Source organism: Myripristis murdjan, chromosome 17 (assembly GCF_902150065.1).
Source record: "Myripristis murdjan chromosome 17, fMyrMur1.1, whole genome shotgun sequence".
NCBI lineage: Eukaryota > Metazoa > Chordata > Actinopteri > Holocentriformes > Holocentridae > Myripristis > Myripristis murdjan.
In genome coordinates, this window is record NC_043996.1 from 34,852,629 (window position 1) to 34,870,793 (window position 18,165).

Below are 18,165 nucleotides of genomic sequence, written 5' to 3' on the forward strand. Positions count from 1 at the left end.
ATAATCTGCACAGCTGCAGATTAATAATCTGTTTGTGTGATGAGGAATGCCGCTGCCTCGCCGTGTGTGTGTGTGTGTGTGTGTGTGTGTGTGTGTGTGAGTGAGTGTGTGTGTGTGTGTGTGTGTGTGTGTGTGTGTGTTCCCTGTCTGTTGCATGTGATTGTGGTTAAACTGAGTGTCACACAACTCACCAGGATCTCCAGCCACTTCCTGCTGGAATGACAAATCAAAGTGTAAAGAGCTGAAGCTGCTGGGTCAGCTGAGCGCTGTTCCTCCACTCTGCCACTAGATGGAGCTGGGAGACTGAAAATGAACCTGGAGCTCAGTCTGTCTCCTGCAACGCTGCAGCTTTTCCATCCAGGGACACGTCCTGCTGTTCCTGCTCTGTGTTCACCTGGTGGCCCGGAGCCTGGGGCAGCCGGGGGCCTGGGGCAGCCGGGGGCCTGGGGCAGCCCGGGGCCTGGGGCAGCCGGGGGCCTGGGGCAGCCCGGGGCCTGGGGCAGCCGGGGGCCTGGGGCAGCCGGGGGCCTGGGGCAGCCCGGGGCCTGGGGCAGCCGGGGGCCTGGGGCAGCCCGGGGCCTGGGGCAGCCGGGGGGCCTGGGGCAGCCCGGGGCCTGGGGCAGCCGGGGGCCTGGGGCAGCCGGGGGCCTGGGGCAGCCGGGGGCCTGGGGCCTTTTTTTGGAGACATGATGAGTGCAAATCGATGTGTTTACTTCTTGTTTTCATGACATTTTAACAAAATGTATTTTCAGATCTCTGCTGTTGAGCAGAGGTCTAACGCTATAAACAGAATGTGTTAAATGTGTCTTAAAAGAAGTGACATTTTCAATCATATAAACAATGAAAAATCACAAGGACATTTTGAAAATATATATCTTTCATTTCTAACCACTGATCTATAATATGTGTTTAAGGATCTACAATCTGTTTTAATTAAAGTGTTTCCAAAAGCCAAGTCAAGATCTCACTAAATAGTGTAATAGGGACAAGGCGGTTAGTTCCTTGTCCCAGTCCCGGGCGTTCAGGTTCTGCCACTTGGTTCTTAGTCTCCTGGTTTCATACTAACTCTCCTTATCTATACAATCTATACAATCATGCATATACTTCAGCGCCATCTGTATATTGTCATGCTCATTCCATATGTATATTTTCACATCTCGTATCTCCTTTCCTTAGGTTAGCCCTTATTGTATTTTTTGAGTCTTTAGTCTTTATAGTCTCTATTGTATATTTTTAGCCTTTATTCTTTTTTTAGTTAACTTTATTGTATGTTTCTACTGTTGCTGCTGGAACACCAGAATTTCCCTGGTTGGGATCAATAAAGTATATCTATCTATCTATCTATCTAAAACTTCATTTCACAGCTGAGTCACATCAGAACAGTTCTATATCTGACTAGTTAACATATTTTAATCCCCTGCAGAGCAGAGCCGTCAGTGAGTCAGTGCTGCAGGACGTTTCCATGATGCTGTTGACTCTCCACTTCATGTTGTCTGCTTTCCAGTGCAGCTGTGCTCAGTGTGTGGGGCAGGGTCTGTGTTCAGCTCCTCCACTAGATGGCACTGTGGTGTTTGGGCAGCAGAGGGGCTCTGTGCTGAGTGGAGAGCGTGTGCTGTGTTTGTGAAGGAGGGCCCTGAACGCCTCCTGGCAGCTCTGCAGGAAGAGTCCCACAGACACAGTTCACCTGCGGCCCGACGGCATCGCTCTGCGGCTCCTCCGGCTCCTCGCGTGTTGCCTCCTCTTTCATTTCTACGTCACTGTGGAGCTCAGAGGTCAGAGGTCACGGCGGCCGGACCGCAGAGGGAACGCGTCTCCCCGACGAGCGCCGTAAGTTTCTCTGGATAATGACTCGGTTTCACAGCAGCGGCAGCACAGGCTCAAAGTGAGCCGCCGGACTTGTTCAGATGGACGTCCTTTAGTTTGAATAAAGCCGTGGATCATGTCAGGCTGGGACTTTCACTAAAATGCTTTCATTCAACACATCCTGAGCTCAGCAGCACAGAGAGCAGCACAGGAAACAGCTGGCAGCATTTCTACCTCTTCTTACTGTTATAAAAATTGCATTTTAATCTTATAAAATTACATTATATTACCATTATTTCCATGACACTATATAGAAGTGTGTAGACAGTAGTTTTCCACTCTTCACCCAAGTGAGAGTGTAATATGACCTTGTATCCTTGTATTGTAGCTGGATTGTTGAATATTACCATATAAGGATTCATTTCCTGTTAGAATAGAATAGATAACTGTTGATGTGTGAACAAGTGCCTCAGTGAGAGGTCGCTGCCCAACGGGGTAAGCTACTCACTCCTTGCAAGTAAAAATTTACTACTCAACTGGTCGTTATCTGTCTCCTTTGTCAGTAGGTGATCTCAGAATTTTAGTAACACTTACCACACAGCCAGTTCAGCCAGCAGGCTGAACTGGCCAGGATATTAATGTCAGAAATAGTTTATATTTTACTGATATTTTGATTTTGTCTCTAGATAGATATCTATTTTTTTTTTATTTAAAGTAGGCTATTTGTAATTTGAGTTTGATGTTGTATCGGCCCACAGTTACACTTTATAATTTAAATGTATAAGGGCTGTACATTTTAAGTTGCATTATTTTGTGTCATAGTTTCATTTCATTTTCTTATTTGATCTCAAAGGGACAGTGTACAGCTCAAACATATACTGTATGTCACTATTTGATGCCATATCTTGCTTTGTTTTTTGTTGACACTACAATAAATGTGTTTTTTGAAGAATAGTTTGATGTAGTTGGATTATTCAAGGTATTTCCTCTAGTTTTAGAGCTTCTTTTGAGTTTCTAGTTCTTGTAAAGCTGCTTTGATAGACTGTAGTGGAAATAGAACAGTGAGCAAAGACATTTGGTCAGAGGATTATTGCTTTTAATAGAATTATTTAAAATATATGAACATGCTGAGGTCTCAACACTGTACAGCAAGTTTCAAAGGAGAGAAAGAGGGAGATACAGTAATAATAATAATAATAATAATAATAATAATAATAACAATAACAATAACAACAACAACAACAGCAATAATAATAATAATAATAATTATTATTATTATTATTATTATTATAACAATAAGAATCAATTTTATTGATATAGCACCTCTCATTCAGTGGTTGCAGCCCAAAGTGCTTCACAGCAATATAATTTACATGAAATGAGCATAAACAGACAGAGTACAGAATAAAAGCAAGTCGTGCCAGACAGCAATTTTTTCATGTCCCCTCCAGGAATTACTCTCTGACATTTTGCTGTTTATTGTCCCCAAATAATGAAATGGGATTTTTGATCCTGACCTCGATTTTATTTGAGTGATGTTTGAGAAGAACCTGTAATGTCTAAGTGTTATGTGTGTGTGTGTGTGTGTGTGTGTGTGTGTGTGTGTGTGTGTGTGTGTGTGTGTGTGTGTGTGTGTGTGTGTGATGACTGTGAGGCTCTTTGGCTCGACTCCTGTTGGTTTTAAATGGGCTGAACAAATCAAAGTGACTTGACTCAGTTTGTCCATTTTACTGGAACAGGGACCACATTTGATCATTTAGGACCAAACATGTCTTATAGATATGTTACACTGTTCTATATATCCTATGTAATGTATGTATATTTCCCAACATGCATGTTATATTTTCCACATGATGTCATCCATGTCAGATTTCCTTGTTTGATGAGATTTTCATGAATAAAGGCCATTTCTGTGGACACATTTCTCTGTCATCATGTTGCTTTGTTTTATCACCAATTCTAAGACACGACAACAGCTGACTTCATGTTTTTACTCATTTTTATTTCTCACACACAAACACACACACACACACACACACACACACACACACACAGAAATGTCAGCAGATCCAGAAAAGACAAAGAAAAGGTGTGCAGGTGGAAACCCAAGACGAGCTTCTGTCAAACTTCAGCGTGAAACAACATCTGCACTGAGTGCAGCTTCTAGAAGAGGTGAAGAGCTGCTGAGGTCCAAATCCAGCCAGACAAATCATGTGAAAGTGAGGTAGCAGAGCTCCCACTGAGCACACACACAGTTTTTCTGTGGGAGAGGCCAGGATCTCAGTCACAGTGGGGTTGGGATCCTGGGGGGAGGAGGTCCACACACAAGTCAGGATGGAAGCTGCTTTGAAAAGTGCCGTATGAATCCTCCGCCCTCCAGAAGCTCCCACGCCACGCAAACCTCCACCATAGGTCCCACTCAGCTGTCAATCATTTGAGGAGGCGTTAGAAAGCACGCCGCCCTCATGTGATGTCAGCGGCCGTCCTTATTTGGCCTCGGCTGAATCGGAGCACCACTTGTACCCAGCTTCAACAGAGGAAACCTCACTGGACAAAATGCTTTCACTGCCAAGTGTTGCTCTGTGCTCTCTGTGTTTAGGTGAGTGTTTCCAACCAATCAGCATCCAGCAAACTCTGGAATTCTCACCTTCATTTACCTGTCCCTTTCTCCACAGCAGGGGTTGCCATGGCAGCACAGCTGCAGCAGGACCAGGTATCACTGACCAGCAGAACCAATGAGAGAGTCTCCTTCAGATGTACAGGAACTAACCAGTGTGACAGCAGCTATGTGTTCTGGTACCAGAAGAAAGAGACAGAAACATTCAAAGTGATTCTTGATATCAATCGGCAGACCTGTGGAGTTGATTCAAGTTACAACCATACTCAAAAAGATGATTTCTCATCTGAAAGAAAACACAGCAGCTGTGAGTTGGTGATCAAAAAAGTAAAAGCCTCCCATGAAGCCACCTACTACTGTGCCTGTTGGAAGTATGATTACCACAGTGAGAAGTGTTGGCTCGTCGCTGTACAAAAACTCTGCAGCGTTAACCAAGAAATGAACAGATGGCAAACCCTGTTTACCACAGGAAGAGAGCTTGATTTGAGCCCAGCTTCACATATTTCAGCTCCCATCTCAGCTGTCATCTAGTTCTTCCAGGACACTGCTGAAGCCACACAAACGGCTTCTTCATACATCTTCATTTTCTGCTGCTTATCTGGAAGGCTGAGGAGGTCAGAGTGTCTCTGTAGGAAGTTTAGCTGCAGCCGTCAAACTGCCTGCAGGGATAATCTGCCCGGCGTCCTCCCCTGCCGGTGCTGGGTTCAGCTGCAGGAAACTGTGGACTGTCCACTCTGTAATGACACACACACAGCTGTGCTGCAAACACATTACTGTCTAAAACCCCTCAGGTCAGACCAACATAAAGCCTAAAGCTGAGAGTCACCAGAGACAGGAACACTGATAAGAAATGAAGCCAAACCTGTGGATAGGTGCTAACAGAAGCATATAGAGAGAATAAAAAAGGCTCTGGAACTGATCCCTGTGGAACCTCAGAGGTCAGTGGAGCAAAACGAAAACATGGTGTCCAACAGCAACAGCAAACTCTCTGCTCCATAGATATGAAGAGAGCCTGTTTAGAGCACAACAAAGTCCACACGCTCCTTGTTCAAATGTGACCTCTGCCCTCCTTTAATAGCCACTGCTGAGGAGCCCTTGAGCAAAGTGCTGAACCCCTGGTCACGTCTGAATGTGACAAACCGGATCAGGGACAAATCCACTTTCAATGTTGAGTTCAGAGTTAAAGCAGAAGTTTGTGAATCTTTGGAAAGTGACAGACAGCACGTCTCATCTGTTGGACTCATTTCAACTGGAGGAGGAATCTAGGATACCGCCTCTTTCTACCTCAGTGGCTCAAATAAAGCAAAAGAAATCAACCTCTGACAGTCATGTTGGCAGCAACAGCAGAGAAACACATCATGAAGCCCAAATATGACACTTGTTCAATAATTTGGACATGTTGACCTCAGCTGACACATTCAACAACACACACAGGTTTTTGTCACAGCACTTTTCACTGTGGGGAGCAGCGGCTACAGCTACAAGATCTTTGGCTCAGGCACCAGACTGTATGTAAGAGGTAAGACACAAAATTCAATTTTCCTTCATTTGTTTTCTTGTAGAAGTTGAAAATGGGGCTTTAGGTTTGTTTTCTGCTGCTTTAGACTTTCCATGTCAGTCTGTCATCACTGGCAGACAATTCAATATGCAGCCATTCATACATGAAAAACTAAATGAGTGTGTGAAGAACGTTTGTTTGGCTGGATCATTTTCTTGTGCATCCTAACATCTTGAAAATCTGACAAGTGATTAGAGAAAGTCAGCAGTGCTCCTCTAATTCCATTCTGTGTTATCACAGGCTGATATTCACTGTCTGAGACTCAATGATCATGATGGAGGAAAACTGCTTGTATTGATTCATATTCATACAGCCCATAATAACATAGTGTGTGTTGCTGGATGCTGAAGTTCATATATTAAGGATCAGTAAATGAAATGTGCTGCTGTTGGAAACTTGTGGCTGCTTTTCTTCTCTCTCTTCTCTCTCCTGAAAGAAATGAAGGAATGAAATTATAGATGAATTATTGTGGAGACTTTTCCTGCTCGGCTCATTAATCGACTATTTGTATCAAATCTACAATTAATCAAAGTCAGTCTCTGTGATGAACATGATTCTTCACACTATTTGATCAAGCTCTACTCTCAGCCTCAGCCCTTTAACGGGAAGATAAAACTCTAATTCACTGCATTGTTTTCAATGGAATTTTAATTTCCAACTCACAAATTTAATAAATAAATGACAGCATAATATTTCTGCAGCCTGTTGGAAAATTATCAGTATTTTCTGGTTCATTGTGTGATTTTCCCAGAGACAGTAGTAATCTCCTTCAGCCGTTGTTTCTCCGTGTGATTAGAAACTTGTGAAGGTTGTGTTCTCTCTGATCTGATTTGGCGAGGAGTTCCACAGTTCAGCTGCTTCAACTGAAAAAGCCGTCTTCCCAAACTGTGTTGATGTGTGTTTGATACAACAGCAGTACAATGTGCCAGCACTACAATGTCTTACTAACTGACATTAATCTCAACTTTTTGTAGTTTAAGTAAAAAATTGAAAATCAAATTCAGAATTGTCAGATTAAAGTTTGAGTCGTGACCTTTCCAAAAGCCAAACTGGATGAGATGAAGTGGACGGTGACCAGCGCTCTGAGGGGCTGTGACATACAGCCAATAGAAAAAAATCTACAAAAATCACCCAGAGACATTGGTCCACTGTTATGATAAATGAAATAATAAATGATAACAATGACATGTTACATACATGATAGTAAATATTTTTTTATATTCCATGCATTACAAAATACATTTAGTATCGTATATGAACTTAAAGAGACTTCATGGTTAAAGAAAGGATAAAAATGAAAATTAAAAAATATGTATATTTATATGATACATGAAGGTGAATATATCAGTATGATTTAATATGTGAATTGATATGTGATGGTAATTTTTTGCCGATGGACAAAAAAAAAAAAAAAAAATAGATATCATAGGGAAAAAAATATTTTGCAAATTACAACAGATACATTTTCTTTTGTTAAACTCTGTAAATTTATTGTGCGCACTGGTGGCTTATTGGTAAAGAGAGCGTACCAGGGTTCAGTCCTGATCGCAGCGACCGGGGTTCAAAACCTACCTGAGGTCCTTTGCTGCAGGTCATCCCTTCTCTCTCCCCTGCCCTTCCTGTCTCTCTGCACTGTGACTGTCAAATAAAGCAGAAATGCCCAAAAAATAAATGAATAAAATCTTTGGAAAAAATCATTGTAAATATGAATTTTTATGTCACATGACTGCTTAGAGCAGTTTTTAGTATTTGACCCCAATTCTGAAAAAGTGAAGAAAGTCCATCATCAATAAGAGCTGCCAGATATCTATAAGAATAGATGAGGGCATCATCTGCATACAGACGTACATTTGTGATCTAGATTGTGAACCCAGATTGTAAAGAAGAGAACAAGAACAGAGGCAGGAGCGACTCTTGGGGAAAACTTGGAGCAACATTTCATCCACTTGATGAGAGCCTCACAAAGACTGACACAGCATCCAGCAGCTTCCTGAGCCCAGACTGATCACAGGACAAGACACAGGCAAGTCAAAACAGGGTTTTCACACTGACTGTGACTGTGTGCCTCTTGTTGCTCTTGTCAAACCTCAGATCATCCAGTTGTGCCGCCCAAAGTGAGCATCTACCCAGCAACTACAGCCGACCAGAAGGGGAAGAGCTCCCTGTTGTGTCTGGCCACATCCATGTTTCCTCCTGAGGTCCAGTTCTCCTGGAGGACAAAGGACAACAAGAGGACAATTCCTGAGAGAGAGCGAGTGGAGCTCAGAGAGGAAGAGCACGCCGCCGCCATCGTGCTGATCGATCACCAAGAGCTCATCACGTATCAATACATCTGCTCTGTCAAACACCAAGGGGGCACGGTGGAGGCCAAGATACCACCAGGTAATGAATTCTAGCTGCATGTGTTCAGCAGTGATTTAGCTTCATCTGGAAACACGTCCAACAAGCCAAGAGGAGCAGAGAAATGACACTTTTCCCTCCAACATGTCCTTCATGTTGTGTTTCAGAGCTTCCAGCATCTGCAACCTCCCTCCCTCCAGTCAGAGACACAACAGCGCTGCCAGCCGTGGAGCAAAGTGACGGTAAGATCAGCTGCTGCCTTCTCTAATATACAAGAAATCATGTGTTCAGTTCAGTAAATCAACGGCTTCAGCTGAATCTACAGAGTCCAGTAAGAAGATGGAGAGGGAGCTTCACATCACAGCCAGTTTGTCTTTGGTCCTGATTTTCTCACTCATTTCATTGAAATACGGACAGATTGTTTGATGAAGTGGGAGGTTTCTCTCAACCTGGCTGTAAAATTAGTTTTGCCATAATTTACTATTTTTTTCATGTTTTCTAGTGAAATATGGGTAATTTGAAAACATGAGGCCTGCTCTCATAATTCAGCAAATGCAACAGGTGATCATGGTTCAGGTGTAAAAGCACAGATGATCTTCTTCCAAAAGCCAAGAGGAGCAGAGAAATGACATTTTCCCTCCTTGCAGTGTCTGCAGCCTCCATCCCTCCAGTCACAGACACAGCAGAGCCGCCAGCCGGGGAGCAAAGTGACGGTAAGATCAGCTGCTGCCTTCGCTAATTCACTTCCATCAGCACGTTGGACTGAAGTGCAGCAGCTTCCTGAAGACTGGAGGCTCAACATTTGCACAGCAGCATCTCACTTCTTCTTCTGCTGTCTGACAGTAACACTGTGAGCTCTGACAGCAGCTCTTCATACTCAACTGCTGCAATAATGTCAAGCATCAACATCTGCACCTTTGCATCGTATGTGGCTTTGCACACATTAGTTGCACATGATTCCATTTGCACATCATTCAATTTCATTTGTGTCCCAGTTGCCAGTTACTTTACTTTCCCCTCATTTTTATCAGCCAGTTTTTATTTTGCCGTTCTTTCTATGTGTTTTATTCTGTGTGTGCTTGGTGCTTTGTGTCCTGCTGCTTTTGCACACACACACTCAGCATTTCACTGCATGTGGTGTGTGATTGTGTGTGTGGCCACGCACATTAGATGTGATGATAAATCCTGTGCATCAATGTGTGTGTGTGTGTGTGTGTGTGTGTGTGTGTGGTCTCCCAGTGTCCTTCCAGTTCCAGTGCAGGGTGAAGCTGCTCTCTCTGGTTTCCACAGTGATGATAGTGAAGAGCATGGTGTACTGCTGTGGACTCTCTCTCCTGATCATCCACAGAAACAAGGGACCTGCTGACTGACTGTCCTACAGCGCCGCCTGATGATGTCATCACTGACTGTCCTGCAGTGCCGCTTGATGATGTCATCACTGAGCGAAGTGTCATCAGTTAATTGCATTTCCTGTTTTGCTCAGTCGTTGGAAACGTTGTCACTTTATGTTTAACCCTTTGAAAGGCTTTTATTTTGGAAAGGAAATTTATTCTCAAAATTCACTTTTAGTATCGCCTGTTCATTGTATTCTTGGTGGCAATTTTCTTGTTTTTTGTTTGTTTGTTTTTTTTTTTCCATTATTTCTGGTGACGATATTTTTTTGGATGCTAAATTTGCGATGTTTCAGAGTAATTGACTTAAAATATGATTGTATGAAATTATAATTGTACTTTTTGTTTTGTTCTAATTTTTTAATGAATTCTTTCTAATTCTTTGGTCGTTTTCTTTGGTTCCTTCCAGTCTTTGGCTGATTTCTTGCTGATGAACTCGTCATATTTTTTCAATGTTTTGGAAGGACATCATGAGCTTTTGTTTATTGATAAAATCTGTTTTCCAGGTCAGGATCCATAACAAATGTTTCCCTTCCTGGTTGTGAAATTCTCCTCTGAACAAAAACCAACATGAGATGAATTTTCTGTTCTGTTCTATCGACCTTTTCAATAAAGTGTCACATCACAGTGTGTGTGTGTTTGTGTCTTACGTATATGATATATACATACATTTATATTTGATTTTAATTATTGTTATTGCTATTAATTAATTAACCAATTAAAAAAAAAACATCTATATATATTTGTCCCTTTCTGTTTTCCTCTACTCCTCCTTTATGAATTATGAAAGCCTGAGTCAAGATTTTTTTCTTAAGTGTTTTTACTCTTCTTAGGGCATGAACATTTTTGTGAGTCTCCATACTTCTTTAAGATGCAGGCCTGGTATTACCATGTCATTATACTGGTATTTTATAATGGTATTACTATGTTTTCAGCAACAAGTACTGACAGTCTCTGCATGAAGCTCAATGGAGGGGAGCAGCAGAGAGCATTCTAACAGCTGATATGCAATTCCACCATAGAAACCACTGCATTTAGGAGAAAATGACTTTTAACCAGCTGTCCACTGCAGTGACTGCCATGCACCAGAGGGGTCAAATCTGTGGCTTCTATCTCCTCCTTTGGCCAGCTCATGATCCTGGAGGGGTATCTGATAACTGCCAGTGCATACATGTTGGTATATATTTATATTTATATTGATATTTATATTCATAGATATAGATGTAATATATATATGAGAGTATCAGCGCTGTGTGTTGAAGTGGGCGGTTGGCTTCCTGGAAGGGCTCTTGAGCAGAACCAAGAGGTGCAGCAGTTGTTTTCTTGATATGAGAAACCACAGCTAACGGAGCGGAGGCTGCACAGAAGCTGCTGTGAAAGCCACAGCGCCTGTCTGGAACATTCTGTGTCCCCCAGCAGGAAGTCAAATGTTGATTCACTGTCAACACTGCAGCTTTGATGTGTCCTCACCGCTGAGCTGCACACAGCTGCTGCCACCACTGCTGCCTCTGCTGCTCTCATTATGAGCACCATCATTATTAACACCATCATTATAATCACTATTATTATCATCACTATCATTATTATCACTATTATTATTATCATTTTGATTATTGTTATCAATCTTATTATCGCTATCATTATTATCAGTGTGATTGTTGTTGTCATAGCAACCACAGTTCGCTTTGTCGTTACTGCTGTTATCACCACTGCTATCACTATACAGCCCTGAGGAGACGTGCAGCCTGTCTGTCTGTCTGTCAGTCTGTCTGTCTGTCTCTGCTACTAATACTACTGTTATTACTACTACTACTACTAATACTACTGTGACTACTACTACTACTACTACTACTGCTTTTACTGCTGCTACTGATACAAATACTACTACTACTACATTAATACTACTGTTACTACTACTACTGCTACTACTACATCTGTTACTACTACTACTGCTACTGGTACTACGACTGCTACTTTTACTACTACTACTATTACTGCAGTTACCAGTACTACTACATCTGTTACTACTACTACTACTGCTACTACTACTACTATTAGTGTTACTACTACTACTACTACTGTTTGTACTACCACCATGACTAATAATAATAATAATAATAATAATACTGATAAAGTCAGTGAGCATTCGTAGAAACAGTCAAATGAAAACAGTGAAAGTTCTGTGCAGGAACTGTTTTAATGGATGAGATTTCTTGGTGAAAACAGACAGAGCTGTGCTTCTAAAATCCATTCTGCATGTCCACACATCAAACATGTTCACTGTCAAACTCACAACCTGGACAAAGAAGGAAAACATGACATGAAGTTGTTATGATTTCTGCCTGTTTCATACAGGTGAACTGAGCTATGAGGCAGACTGACTGATTTTACATCTGATGGATGAAAACTGCTCTTTGAATCAGTTCCCAACAAAGCAAACACAACAGAAACACAGCGTCACCAAAACTGAAGGACATAAAGAGCAGCGCTGATTCAGAGCCTTTGACACCAGGAGTTTCCTGTTTGTTCTCTGTTGGAACCTTTAGAACAAGCAGCAGCAAGACCACAGAAGCATTTGGAGAGACGAGGAGCTCCATGACAGACCGCAGGAAGAGGAGGGCAGTGATGACATCATCAAGAGGTGCTGCAGGACAGTCGGTGATGACATCATCAGGTGGCGCTGCAGGACAGTCAGTCAGCAGGTCCCTTGTTTCTGTGGATGATCAGGAGAGAGAGTCCACAGCAGTACACCATGCTCTTCACTATCATCACTGTGGAAACCAGAGAGAGCAGCTTCACCCTGCACTGGAACTGGAAGGACACTGGGAGACCACACACACACACACACACACACACACACACACACACACACACACTGAGGTTACTATAGTTTTGTAAAAACACAATATCACTTCAGTTAGTTTTCAATTTTTCCTGAAAGTCTAGTTTTTATTTTTCTTTCCGTTAACCCAAATTGTTTTTCACAGCTAGTTTTAGTTTTGAGTTTAGTTTAAGTGAGCTAGAATAACCTTGGTGCAGACAACCAGCCGGCTCAAATGGAACGTGAGGGATGGATCTTGGTCCCACTGAGATCAGATCTCAGTTGTGTGTGGACAGAAACAGAATCTTAATATTGCAGCAACGTCATTCATTTACAGCCTGAAGCCCCACAGTCCCACAGTGAGCGTCCTGCCTGTTGTCTGGAGACTGGACGATTAGAAAGCAGGAAATGGGTTTCCTCATATGAAAGCTATTTGTGCACAGTGTGTGAGGAGCTTAGAGGCGGTGTGTTGCTGCGTTCTCGGGACAGTTTCCCTCCACTGGGACCATCAGAGCTGAGGAACAGCCTGGGATTGGTGGATGAAGCTACGCCAGCTGCCCGCTGCCAGTCCTGCTGCTAAAAACTGGGAAGAAACAGCAGCAGAAGCTTTTCTTGTTTCTTGGCTCTAACATCTTTTTCATGGCTGCTGTCCCTGCTCTGAAAGACATGTTGCTTTTCAGACAGACTCCAGACGCAGCGCATTCAATTCAACTTATTTTACACTATTTCTATTTTGTTATTTGGTAAATCACTGAGAGACTGAGACGCACAGCAACACGGCACACTTTACTAATCAACCCCACAGTTTGTTTCCTCATTACCTCCTTTTATCAGGGCCTCCACCGTGCCCCCTTGGTGTTTGACGGAGCAGATGTATTGATACGTGATGAGCTCTTGCTGATCGATCAGCACGATGGCGGCGGCGTGCTCTTCCTCTCTGAGCTCCACTCGCTCTCCCTCAGAAGTCGGCCCGTTGTTCTCCTGTGTCCTCCAGGAGAACTGGACCTGAGGAGGAAACATGGATGTGGCCAGACACAGCAGGGAGCTCTTCCCCTTCAGGTCGGCTCTGGTCGCTGGGTAGATGCTCACTTTGGGCGGCACAACTGGACGACCTGAGGTTTGACAAGAGCAACGAGCGGCACACAGTCACAGTCAGTGTGAAAACCCTGTTTTGACTTGCCTGTGTCTTGTCCTGTGATCAGTCTGGGCTCAGGAAGCTGCTGGATGCTGTGTCAGTCTTTGTGAGGCTCTCATCAAGTGGATTAAATGTTGCTCCAAGTTTTCCCCAAGAGTCGCTCCTGGCTCTGTTCTTGTTTTCTTCTGTCCATCTGGATTAACAATCTGAATCACAAATGTACGTCTGTATGCAGATGACGCCCTCATCTATTCTTACAGATATCTGGCAGCTCTTATTGATGATGGACTTTCTTCACTTTTTCAGAATCGGGGTAAAATACTAAAAACTGCTCTAACCTATCATGTGGCATAAACATATATTTTTACAATGTTTAACAAAAGAAAATGTATCTGCTGTCATTTCCAAAACAAACATATTTCCTAAAAGATTTATTTATTGAAGATTTTTTTTTTTTCTGGCTTTTCTCTTTCATTTGACAGTCACAGGGGAGAGAGACAGGAAGGGCAGGGGAGAGAGAGGGGATGACCTGCAGCCAAGGACCTGAGGTCGGATTTGAACGCCGGTCGCTGTGATCAGGACTGAGCCCTGGTACGCGCTCTTTACCGATGAGCCACCGGTGCGCCCAATATATTTTCAATGTTTAACCAAAAAAAAAAAAAAAAAAAACATTTAGTCCCTATCATATTTATTTTTTTGTCTCATAACAAAAAAAAATCAAATATCAAATCACATTTTAAAACATATGTATATATTCATCTTCATGTATCATGAAAATATACATATTTTTAATTTTCATTTTGAGCCCTTCTTTAACCATTAAGTCTCTTTACAATCGTATACCAAACACACATCAACACAGTTTGGGAAGACGGCTTTTTCAGTTGAAGCAGCTGAACTGTGGAACTCCTCGCCAAATCAGATCAGAGAGAACACAACCTTCACAAGTTTCTAATCACACGGAGAAACAACGGCTGAAGGAGATTACTACTGTCTCTGGGAAAATCACACAAGAAACCAGAAAATACTGATATTTTTACAACAGGCTGCAGAAATATTATGCTGTCATTTATTTATTAAATTCTCGAGTTGGTAATTAAAATTTCCGTTGAAAACAATGCAGTGAATAAGAGTTTTGTCTTCCCATTGAAGGGCTGAGGCTGAGAGTAGAGCTTCATGAAACAAACTGTGAAGAATCATGTTCATCACAGAGACTGACTTTGATTAATTGTAGATTTGATACAAATAGTGGACTAATGAGCCGAGCAGGAAAAGCCTCCACAATAATTCATCTATAATTTCATGCCTCCATTTCTTTCAGGACAGAGAAGAGAGAGAAGAAAAGCAGCCACAAGTTTCCAACAGCAGCACATTTCATTTACTGATCCTTAATACATGAACTTCAGCATCCAGCAACACACACTATGCTATTATGGGCTGTATTCCATTCTGTGATAACACAGAATGGAATTAGAGGAGCACTGCTGACTTTCTCTAATCACTTGTCAGATTTTCAAGATGTTAGGATGCACAAGAAAATGATCCAGCCAAACAAACGTTCTTCACACACTCATTTAGTTTTTCATGTATGAATGGCTGCAGATTGAATTGTCTGCCAGTGATGACACACTGACATGGAAAGTCTAAAGCAGCAGAAAACAAACCTAAAGCCCCATTTTCAACTTCTACAAGAAAACAAATGAAGGAAAATTGAATTTTGTGTCTTACCTGTTACATACAGTCTGGTGCCTGAGCCAAAGATCTTGCTGCCCCCCACAGTGAAAAGTGCTGTGACAAAAACCTGTGTGTGTTGTTGAATGTGTCAGCTGAGGTGAACACGTCCAAATTATTGAACAAGTGTCATATTTGGGCTTCATGATGTGTTTCTCTGCTGTTGCTGCCAACATGACTGTCAGAGGTTGATTTCTTTTGCTTTATTTGAGCCACTGAGGTAGAAAGAGGCGGTATCCTAGATTCCTCCTCCAGTTGAAATGAGTCCAACAGATGAGACGTGCTGTCTGTCACTTTCCAAAGATTCACAAACTTCTGCTTTAACTCTGAACTCAACGTTGAAAGTGGATTTGTCCCTGATCCGGTTTGTCACATTCAGACCTGACCAGGGGTTCAGCACTTTGCTCAAGGGCTCCTCAGCAGTGGCTGTTAAAGGAGGGCAGACGTCACATTTGAACAAGGAGCGCGTGGACTTTGTTGTGCTCTAAAGTGGCTCTCTTCATATCTATGGAGCAGAGAGTTTGCTGTTGGTGTTGGACACCATGTTTTGGTTTTGCTCCACTGACCTCTGAGGTTCCACAGGGATCAGTTCCAGAGCCTTTTTATATTTGTCTCTGGGAGATTTATTACATATTGTGTAGCATCATAACACAAACAAAGTCCCTCTGCAGCCAAACCCTGACTGGCTCACAGCACAGAGCCGGTGAATTTTAACATCTGTCACAGAGATGATACTTATCATATCAAACACACGACAAAATTAAACAGAGCACTTCAGAACACTGGACACAGATTATGAAGTTGACTGTATTGAGTAACCTACAGTTTAAAGTACTGGCAGTGCTGGGACATTTGAAGTCGAGGCATGTCCCGAGCACGACGGGACGAGTCACATGAGGCTTGTGTCGCTTTACAGAAAACCAGGTGACCTGCGACAAACGAGGCCTCACATCACATGGGACACGACACTGAAGGTCCTGATCAACTGGCCACACATTTTGCTGTCAAAGAGTGTAGGAAAATGGTGCCGGAAGTGCCCACTTTTAACATCCTCCCACATTATTTTTAAGCACAATCAGAGGTTCCTATATTGCAACACTTCCCACTGAGCAAGCAACGTCCATGGACGTCCAAAAGAAGTAGGTATCACGTCAGTCCGTCCAGAACATAATCTGAATGTCAATAATTCTAGACGTTAACAGACAGCCAGAACTAGTCGAGGATAGACGTTGAGATATGAACGTCTATATAACGTCCATATTTCGTTAAAACAGAGCTTTTGACCTGCGTCCACGCACCAAATACAAGAAACGTGCGTCTTATCGAGTAGAAGCGGTGTGACGATTTTCAAACTGATCTGACATTGCGATTTTTCGTAATTTATGTTTAAAATTGCGATTTTCACCTTCATTGAAAAATAATGGGGAACCGGCCGACACCCATGTATTTTCAAAGCCTCACAGCTCAGTCATTCTTTGGCATTGCGTGAGCTAGAGTGAGAGACCTGATGGCTAGAGTGGAGCAGCCCTGGAAAATCACCTAAAAATCCTGTCTTAAAATTGCTCCACTGGCCACTATTTTCACTCCACATGCAAAAATTTCGGGTAAAGTAGTAGGAAAAATAGTTTTGCTTTGAAAAATGTAAATACAAAAGCAAAGTAGCTTAAACTTTTTAAACAGTGACACTTAACGAGGCAGGAGTGCCAGCTCTCTCCCCCATAGACTCCCATTATATCTGGAACTCAAAATCTGGGGAGAGAGGGAGAAACACACGCTTTTTCAACTCGCAAAAACACATACATTTTTGGGAGTTAGAAAATAATTTTGACACAGTTTGAAAGCCCAAAGCCTTGCCTTTCTCATGATACCTTTTATTTCTGCTCGGACTTACTGTCATTGAGGAAAAAACAGTTCTCTCGTTCTCTCGTTCTCTCGTGCATGCTGTGTGATGTATAGAGCAGAAACACCTGTAGCTACTTCAATGTATTCAATGTATCCTTGGAATATTCTTTTTATTTGATCAGCTGCTGCGTGGCAGGGCCTCTGAACTCTAGCCAGAACTCACTTGATTCCACTGACCTGTTCCATTGCGGCACAACTTAGTGGCATTATCCTTGTAATTTCTCTGCATGAGAAATACAAGGTGTGGCGTGTGAGCGTGTGAACGGGTTGAAATGTGTGTGTCTCACCCCCAATGTGTGAGACTTGAGAGCTTTGCCCCAGCAGCAGCAGGAAGCCCTCACCCTGGCACCAGATTGTAAGGAGGACTACAGTTATACAAAAATGATTTATTCAAAAAGCGACTCAAATTATATCTGGTTCGCATTCAACCATTTCCAGTGCACAATGTAGTAAAACGTGGCCTGGTGTGTTTTATTTTTCTCTCTATGGCCCCTCCGCGGCTCCGCAGTAAACAAACATAAAACAAGAGAGGAAGAATATTTACATTTTTAATCCAATCAAAGAGGACCTCACACAATTCAAACACATACAATGTACTGTACCTCAACCAATAGAATTGCCCCATCGTGATTTGGTCATACGCACTGATGCGTGCTCGGACGATACATACCGTACCGTGATGCGTCGGGTGGGAGACCGCAAGATGAACATGATGAGGATCTGCAGCAACTCCATCATTTCATTGAAAGAATTACCATTCAGTCGTCGAAATAATATAGATAAACTGGCTATTAAAGAATTGGGACCACCCAGACCAAATTTAAATATCAAGCAGCTGAGTCTATTGTATTTGAGGCATTTAACTTG

The 18,165-nt window shown here is 42.5% G+C and overlaps 2 protein-coding genes across 2 annotated transcripts; one reads left to right on the forward strand and one right to left on the reverse strand.

Annotated features, from left to right (window-relative positions):
* The first annotated feature begins 4,489 nt into the window (after positions 1-4,489).
* On the forward strand, positions 4,490-9,854 carry LOC115375414 (uncharacterized). Its single transcript, XM_030074805.1, has 6 exons — positions 4,490-4,599; positions 5,836-5,939; positions 8,070-8,360; positions 8,486-8,560; positions 8,966-9,031; positions 9,558-9,854. The coding sequence occupies exons 1-6, from the start codon at positions 4,490-4,492 to the stop codon at positions 9,686-9,688; spliced, it is 777 nt and encodes a 258-aa protein (XP_029930665.1). The 3' UTR covers positions 9,689-9,854.
* Positions 9,855-11,887: 2,033 nt separating this feature from the next.
* LOC115375415 (uncharacterized) lies at positions 11,888-18,033 on the reverse strand. Its single transcript, XM_030074806.1, has 5 exons — positions 17,974-18,033; positions 17,462-17,521; positions 15,394-15,487; positions 13,352-13,642; positions 11,888-12,531 (listed from the first exon to the last, which is right to left on the reverse strand). Exons 1-5 carry the CDS (start codon positions 18,031-18,033, stop codon positions 12,401-12,403), a joined length of 636 nt encoding a protein of 211 aa, XP_029930666.1. The 3' UTR covers positions 11,888-12,400.
* Positions 18,034-18,165: the final 132 nt, after the last annotated feature.

Bases quoted from the DNA above. Each gene is read 5' to 3' on its own strand.
- LOC115375415 (XM_030074806.1), bottom strand. From the start codon at position 18,033: ATGGAGTTGCTGCAGATCCTCATCATGTTCATCTTGCGGTCTCCCACC. The intron at 17,522-17,973 runs GTACGGTATGTA...TTTCTCATGCAG, and splicing joins CTCCCACCCGACGCATCACG to AGAAATTACAAGGATAATGC. The intron at 13,643-15,393 runs GTAAGACACAAA...GTCAAACCTCAG, and splicing joins CACCAGACTGTATGTAACAG to GTCGTCCAGTTGTGCCGCCC.
- LOC115375414 (XM_030074805.1), top strand. From the start codon at position 4,490: ATGGCAGCACAGCTGCAGCAGGACCAGGTATCACTGACCAGCAGAACC. The intron at 4,600-5,835 runs GTACCAGAAGAA...CCTCAGCTGACA, and splicing joins GACAGCAGCTATGTGTTCTG to CATTCAACAACACACACAGG. The intron at 8,361-8,485 runs GTAATGAATTCT...GTTGTGTTTCAG, and splicing joins GGAGGCCAAGATACCACCAG to AGCTTCCAGCATCTGCAACC.